This window comes from Pyrus communis, chromosome 10 (assembly GCF_041283825.1).
Source record: "Pyrus communis isolate YQ-2024b chromosome 10, ASM4128382v1, whole genome shotgun sequence".
Classification (NCBI taxonomy): Eukaryota; Viridiplantae; Streptophyta; class Magnoliopsida; order Rosales; family Rosaceae; genus Pyrus; species Pyrus communis.
Genome location: NC_142574.1, coordinates 20,667,880 through 20,675,478, shown reverse-complemented (window position 1 = coordinate 20,675,478; position 7,599 = coordinate 20,667,880). Strand labels below are relative to the sequence as shown.

At 37.3% G+C, this 7,599-nt stretch overlaps 1 protein-coding gene across 1 annotated transcript; it reads right to left on the bottom strand.

Annotated features, from left to right (window-relative positions):
* Positions 1–3,535: 3,535 nt before the first annotated feature.
* Positions 3,536–7,152, bottom strand: LOC137729831 (transcription factor bHLH62-like). Its single transcript, XM_068468875.2, has 8 exons — positions 5,896–7,152; positions 5,344–5,571; positions 5,173–5,238; positions 4,930–4,998; positions 4,734–4,805; positions 4,442–4,645; positions 4,162–4,246; positions 3,536–4,058 (listed from the first exon to the last, which is right to left on the bottom strand). Exons 1-8 carry the CDS (start codon positions 6,841–6,843, stop codon positions 4,021–4,023), a joined length of 1,710 nt encoding a protein of 569 aa, XP_068324976.2. The 5' UTR covers positions 6,844–7,152; the 3' UTR covers positions 3,536–4,020.
* Positions 7,153–7,599: the final 447 nt, after the last annotated feature.

Here is a 7,599-nt window from a genome sequence, read left to right as displayed (position 1 = left end):
GTGGTGAATTTACTATGCTCCTCATTGAGTCCAAGCTCCCATTTTTCAATCTATCCTTCACTAATATAACCTCATATCTACGCAGTTACAGTAGTTTTAAATATCGCTTCATTTAAAAAAAACCTGCATTGGGCATAAAGCACAATTAACTAAGCTAAAACCAAGACCCAAATAAGCTTTGTTTCTTCACATATACCAAATGAACTCACTAGATTGACTTACAATGCTCAAGTCCGATCAAATTGGGCCTGAGCCCTAAATGAAGTATCTGACATGATTCATCGGCCAGGGCGAACTTGTTTGGGTTTGTCAGCCCAACTAGACACGAGTTGCAACCTTACAACCCAACTTCTGATAGGGCCTAAATTTCAGATTTTTTTTTTTTTTTTGAGTTGTTCATTTGGGTAATGCCTGCCTAATCATATTTGGGATGAATGCAATGAGTCCCACAGTATATGAATTCTACTACTTACAATCTTCAATTTAAAGTTGGAATTCAGTTCGGATTGCAATGAAATTGTTTTACTTGATTTGTTGTATAGGGTTTTAATTTGGATTTGTGTTAACAAGTTAGAGCTAGTTACGCACCCACATGAGTTACGCACCCACAATAAGAGTTTGACTCTCGCTCCTCTTCTCTTAAATCACTACATATTGTTAAGAGTTTGACATTCACTCTTCTCTTCTCTTCTTTGTAAACTGAGTTATATGCTAGTTGGTTAGATCAGTGTGTCCGTCTCGTTGCACTCAAATTCAAAGCTCTTTTACATAAATTAGAGTATATTAGAATATCGCTTTTGCTAACAAAATTTTTGTAGAAGTGCCAAGGAAAGTAAAATATTTTTACATACACACAAAGTAAAAGCAAGTAAAAGCAAGTAAAAAAGTTGATAGCATAAGTAGGACAAGAAAAGGAAGTCAATGGTATTTTTTTTCAAAAAAAAAAAAAAAGTTTGAAGTTCTCCAAGAGTTTCTTGTTTGACATTTGGGGCTGAACACTTTGCCCATGACAAAAAAAAAAAAAAACTGTCCACCATTAAGAGAAGGAAAATGAGGTGCGATTGTGACACTTAAATCTATATACTTTCCGAGCTAGATTTTATGAAAAGGAAATGGCATAAGATGCTTTTGATTTCGTTGATTAATGTGTAATTTGCAACAAGAAGCAATAACCTCTGTAGAATGCATGGGAAAAAAAGAGACAAACACGCTTACAGTTGGAGAGCATGAAATTATAATGCATATGCAAGTGTTTGGTGAAGCAAATGATGACTGTCAATTTCTTTCTTTCTCCCAAAAAAAAGCAAAAACAACACAACCAAACCAAAGGTAAAAAACCCTAATGAGAAATGAGTGATTTTAATAGTGACAACTTGGTTAGTAGGGCACCTACCCTAATACTTATGGGTCACCCTGCATAATTGACCTTAAGCCACCCATTGTCCTTGAGACTTGAAATCTCTCCAAACATTCTTTCTAGCTCTAGGTGAGGAGTTAGCTGGGTAGGGTCTCTCATTTCTCTTTGGTTTGGTTGCAATTTGCAAAATCCAAAGGGTAAGCTAGATGTATCTCGCGGAGACCCGAAGCCTTTCCCTTCCATTATGGACATAGATTTGGGGATTTGATTATGACATACCACCCATATATTTTTTTCCAACAACGAGCTTTGTACAAATATTGTGAGATTTACTTGCATTAACAATTGACAACTAATTATGCATGCGTGCGCAAGAGTCGTGTTAGTGACACTCAGCTATCTACATGGACAAAAACATATGCACAACACGCATGTGGATGGCAGTTAGTCGTTAATGTATTGTGAGACTCACTGATATCAACTAAGAAATAGTTTCAACGACGTCATTCATTCAATTGATGAATTTTGAGATCTACTTGTATTTAGAAAATAAACTTTATGTCTAATAAATACTTATCACGTGGTGAATTGATTAATTCTAAGATCTACTTGTATCAACCATTAACAACCAACCATACATGTGTAGGCTCACTAGGCTGCTCATTATAGAACGAAGTCCCAAGCCTAAAAAAGAGTTGTGCGAGCAACACTTGCCCATGCGTGGGAAAATTATAAATAGAACAATAACAATGTGCGAGTGACATTTAGGGCTTTTGAGAACTACTTACATTAATGTTTGACAGTCAACTAAGCCCGCATGTAGTATGAGTGATTGTCAATTGTTGATTTGTGAAACTTACATAGATTAATTGATAACCAACTCTAAGTTTATGCATGAGAGTATCTCCTTAGCACTTCTTATACAACAAAACTATACGCGACTTTTGCATGAGATCGTAGTTCACAAACATTGAACCAAGCAATTGTCAAGGTTTAGAATTCTAAAGTTTCTTTTTTAGAATTCGAAGTTCCTTTTAGAATGCTAAGTCTTAACATTAAGAACATTGAAATTGGGTGCCAGTGCAGCCTAAACTGGCCAAGTCCATGGCAATTTAAGTCCTTTTTTTATTCTCATTTTCTGAGTTGTCTATCTCAACCTCATTAGCAAAACATGAGGAACAAAAGATTAATCAGAAAAGACCACCACAAGCAAGCAAGCATCCGAAGAAACAACTTCAAAAGTGGATCAAAGAAGCTGACAAAGAAAAATGCAAAAAGATAACAAAAACAAATATCAATCGCATACACGTCTCCATGCAATTGGCCTTGAATTTCATGGAGACAAAACTGTCAGGCTATAATTTTCTAATTGTAATTATTTATTTGCCTATCATTGCAAATTATATATAATATGTCATGTAACTGTTCAGAATGCTATGCACCAGAAACCACCAAAGCATCTTTTTCATCTGGTAATTATATTACACTAATCTGCAGACAAATAATAGACCCCTCAATTAAAATAAATGATTAAGGCTGCAATGCACAGATCTTTTGCTCAACCCTAAACTTGGATTTTTACTAACCACCTCTTAGAGAAGAAAGATTAGGATAATTTTAAAGGGCATCTTTCCAAACCTGAACTCCACTACACAACCCTTTTTCTTTATTTTTTAATTACACAATAAATTTAAAAAGTGGTTGAAGATTATAAAGCTCCTTTGGTTCATTGGGCCTAGTCAGAATCTCACCACTGCCAACCTGGGATTCTTTTGATGTTCTTTGTATTGTTGTATATTGTAAAAATAAAAAAATTTTAAAAAAAAAATCTAGACAATTTTTAATGGAGTGGTTCTAACTTGTAAGTTCTAACCTCTCTGCTCATTTTTTTAATTTTTTTTTCAGAGCATTAAAAAGGGAACAGAAGCTTCTGTTTTTGGATAATCTGTGAAAATTACAGGAGCACAAAATGTGGCAGAAATCATGGCTGACCCCAGCTCAAGATTATAACCAATTGTCTTAATCATTCAAATTAGACTTTCTTAGAGAGCAAGTGACCCCACTCCTACAGCTAGTTGCAACCCAAGTTTAATTAGAATCAAATCCAAAAGATTATGCAAATTTCACTGTGATCAATTGACATGACTTTTGTGGAAAATTACAAAATTCTCATTGAAATGATGACAAAGCTCTTCCCTCTAATTAATTAATTAGCATTGTTATCTTACAGAAATTGCTTCTGGGATTTTACAGTGGATAAAACAGCTCTCCCCAAAAGAGGAAAAAAATTGGAACAAGAAATTACATTGAGTAAACGAAGATGAAAGGAAGACAGAAAAATTAATGGCTCTCCAATAGGAGAAAATCTTGTGGTGGGATGCGCGACTTCATCTTTAAGACACCTCTCATAAAAATATGAGATTTTCTTATATGAAATTCCATCCGACTCCAAGCAATCCCAATCACTGTGAAAGCTGCTCTAATCATGCAGCCCTACCAAATATTTCGCTTTGAATAGAATAGACGTCAAGGGTTTGGTACCAAGCAAAGGATAAAAGGCTCGGTATCAGCACAGTGCATGCAAATCTTCAAATGTTTTTTATATCTTGTATTTACAATAACATCCCCTCTGTCCACATTATTATGGACTGACAAAATGGTGATCAGAGCTCAATTTTCATGTGCGATACTTGATTTGAACCTGCATCATGTATAAAAGAAAAATTGCCATCATATGAATTTGTGTTTTACAATTTTATATGTAGGAATGTGAGGAATTGTATTTTTGGTTTATTTTTCCTTACCAAGCAATTCTGATTCTCTGGTTGGATTTTGGCCAAAACCCATCTGAACAATGGTATGCAGATCATCTTCACCAAATGCTGGAAACTGATAAAAGTAAACCAGAAAGAGTTGGATAAATTTTTTTTTTTACCGGACAATTAATATATTTCTTAAACAACCTAACCTGTAGAAAGGAGAACTCGAACTTATGTGTAAAAGGATAGTCAACTAATCTAACCAACTGACCGAACCCTCGACAAACTTAAAATATTGTGGAAGTAAAACAGTAAAATTAATTACCTGAGGAATGCCTTCACTACTAAAACCACTGAGAGGAGGTAATTGCATCCCAAGGCTTTGGCACGGTGAGGTATTATCCAAGGGGTCCACTGCCCCATTAGAAAGTGCTGGATTTTGCTGGCGTTGGTGTCCATAAATGGCTTGTGCCGAGGAATCTGATGGGAATATTGGATGCTGTGGCAAGCCATTGTTTTGTTGAAATATCTAAAACCAAAAAGGAAAGAAAAACAATTCAGAAAAGTTGGAAAATATTCATTTAATTATGTTTTTAGAGATTAAATTATGAACCTACCTCTTTTGACATTAGGGTTTCCATGTTGAAATCCAGTCTGGTGTTCACAGAAGACAACTTCATGGAGAGAAACTGCATACAAAGAACATGGAACTATACCCGATTAGGGAAATGACATGGAATCTGCATTCTGCAATCCAAATTTACAATTAGATATCTCTGTTGACTTTTTGATAAGTAAAATGTCAATTTTTACCTCGACTTGGCGTTGTAATGACTGCACGTAATTTATAATCTCATCAAGCATAAGTGCTTTTCCAGTCACCTAAAAAAAAGCCAAAAAATAATCGAAGTCACGTTAGTAAAAGTGGCACATTCATGCACTTCAGAAAGTTAAAAGCTTTTCGTACATTAGGGTTATGCCCCTTCACCCTAATTAATTAATATATCTGTAAATTAAAGTAGTTTAGAATATTGCAGCTTTGTATTTAACGCATACCTTGTTGCAACCTGGCACAAGATCTTGAAGAAGCTTCATCCTTTCACTAATCTTCTCTCTTCTTACCTATCAAAATTGCACCAAAAAAACCCATGTCACAACAAAGCTAGAAATTAAAATGGAGGAAATTAATTTAAATTAAATTAAAACTACTCAACCCATATTTGTTACCCTTTCAGCAAGGCTGTGGCTGTCAGTGGCTTGGCCCCTTCTTGCTCTTACATGAATATAATCCTTGGGAGGCTCAGGTGGCTTTGGACCAGTCTTGGTTTGCTTCTCATCAGAACTGGTGCTTCCCTTTGCATCCTCCTCAGCTTTCACAAACCCATTTTGGTCATTCCCATTGTTTTCACTTGGCTTGCTTCTCTTTGCATTAGAATTTTCGTTAACTTCAGCCCCCTGAATGCAATTAATAAAAAGTTAATTGCTTTAACTAAAATGATGCACAAACTCAAAATCTAAAATTTCTATTTAGGCCGAATGATCACGTCAGTGCGCCCGCCCTTTGCACTTTGAGCACAAATCTTGCTCTCCGGGTTGAGAATTGAAAAAAGTAAGTTGCTTTATAATAATTAAAATGATGTAGAAAATGAGTTTATGTCAGTTGATTGCGTCAATGTGCTCCGCTCGTTTCTTTTTCCACTCAAATTCGAATCTCAGCCGTATAATTTAGAATATCTTCTCGTCGAAGAAAAAATAATAGAAAATGGGTATTGTATGTACCTTTGTGGAAGTTGGAGATGGGGATATTGGAGGAGGATGATGGTCCTTTGCTTTTCCTTTGGAAGCTGATTTTCTTTTCCTAGAATTCATATCCATGGAATTGGTCTCCCCGTTTGGTTTCTGCTCAGAAATCGTCGATTCCTCTCGGGAATTGGGGAGTTCACTCCGATCCTGCAGCAGAGCACGCATCTTTTCCTGCATACTCGTCTGAGATCCGAGTGCCTTAATCGACGAACTGCTCGAAACCCGAGGAAGCTTGCCGCCATTTCCCGCTGCGGGATGGGATCTAAACGGCGGTTGTTCAGTACTGTTGTTATTATTCGTTCCCAGCTGTGATGTTCTGCCATTGAAGCTCCTGCTTCCGAAACATGAAAACTTCGCCGCCCTCTCGGCGAATCCAGGGTCGGCAGAGAAATCCGCCAGGCTGGAATTCAAGGCCATGGAGTTTGCTAAATTGGGTTGCTTTTCCTTCTCCAAATGGTGATCCGGAACGGGCAGGTTTAACTTGGGCGGCGAGTTCAACGGGGTGCTGTAGCATGAAGTGTTGGCACTTGCATTTCCATTTCTACCCATGTAAGAATTTTGAATTCCCAGCAACGACTGGGAATGTGGCGAGAGATCGCTGGAGTTTCCGATGCTTCCGAGCTTTCCGATCAGTTCCCTGATCACGAAGCTCTCGTTGGAGATGTTGGAGTTGGACGCCGCCGGAGATGACACCATTGAACTCAGGGCTGATTTGAAGTGGATGTTCTGGTCGGTTGACTTGTTGTCCCAGTTGGGATTGTAGAAGCAGTCCGGGGACTGCTCCAAAGAGCAATTTCGGTCCGTGGCAGCGGCCTGGATGTCCACGGCGGTCGAGAATGAAGACCGCCATGCCGGCATTGAGGATGCTTGTTCTAAGAGAAGCGGAGATGGGATTCCGGCATTTAGGAAAAAATCATTCTCCATGATCGCCGAATTGTCAATTGGTAACCAAAGACTGAAACTTTATAATGCTGCAGCTGAAAAGATTAATTTTTTTTTTTCTTCCGGTTTTTCGGAAAGGCGACGAGGTGGTTTCGGAAAGAGAAGCAGAGGAAGTGAAAATTTGGGTGTGGAGAGAAGAATGTGGGGTTTGGATATATATGATTGTGGGAAGAGAGAAGGAGAGTAATGAGTGAATGGTTTGGTGTGTAAAAAGCTTAAGCAAAAAGCAGAGAGACAGAAAAAAAGGAAGAGAAACAGAATGAAAAAGAGAAAGGGAAGGAGGCGAAGGGGAAGGGGGGTGGGTTTGTGGGGGTGAAGAAGTTAAATAGGGGAAAGAGGGATAGGAAAAAGACGAAGGTTGGTTTGACTTTTTGTGCTATGGTTTTTAAGTTGGGAGTGTTTAGACAGAACGTCTCTCTTAAAACTACTCTAATTTACGAAGATTTACGCAATAAAAGAATATTGTCATTGTAAATTTATCCACATAATATTGTATTATTTGCGCGAGATGTTATCGTAATTGTAGTCATACTATATAATATGTCCTCCTAATTTATGTATTCGTTTCAACAATATATATACACCAAAGAATATGAAAAATAAATCAATATCAAACTAGTTATTCACCAAATTTAAACTTAAAAACTCTTATTATGGAACAGAAATACCATCAGACGATGGTACTAAAGTGACACGTGTTTGAGTGTTTGGTTTGAAGTTTGTTAAAGGGGAGGGGTA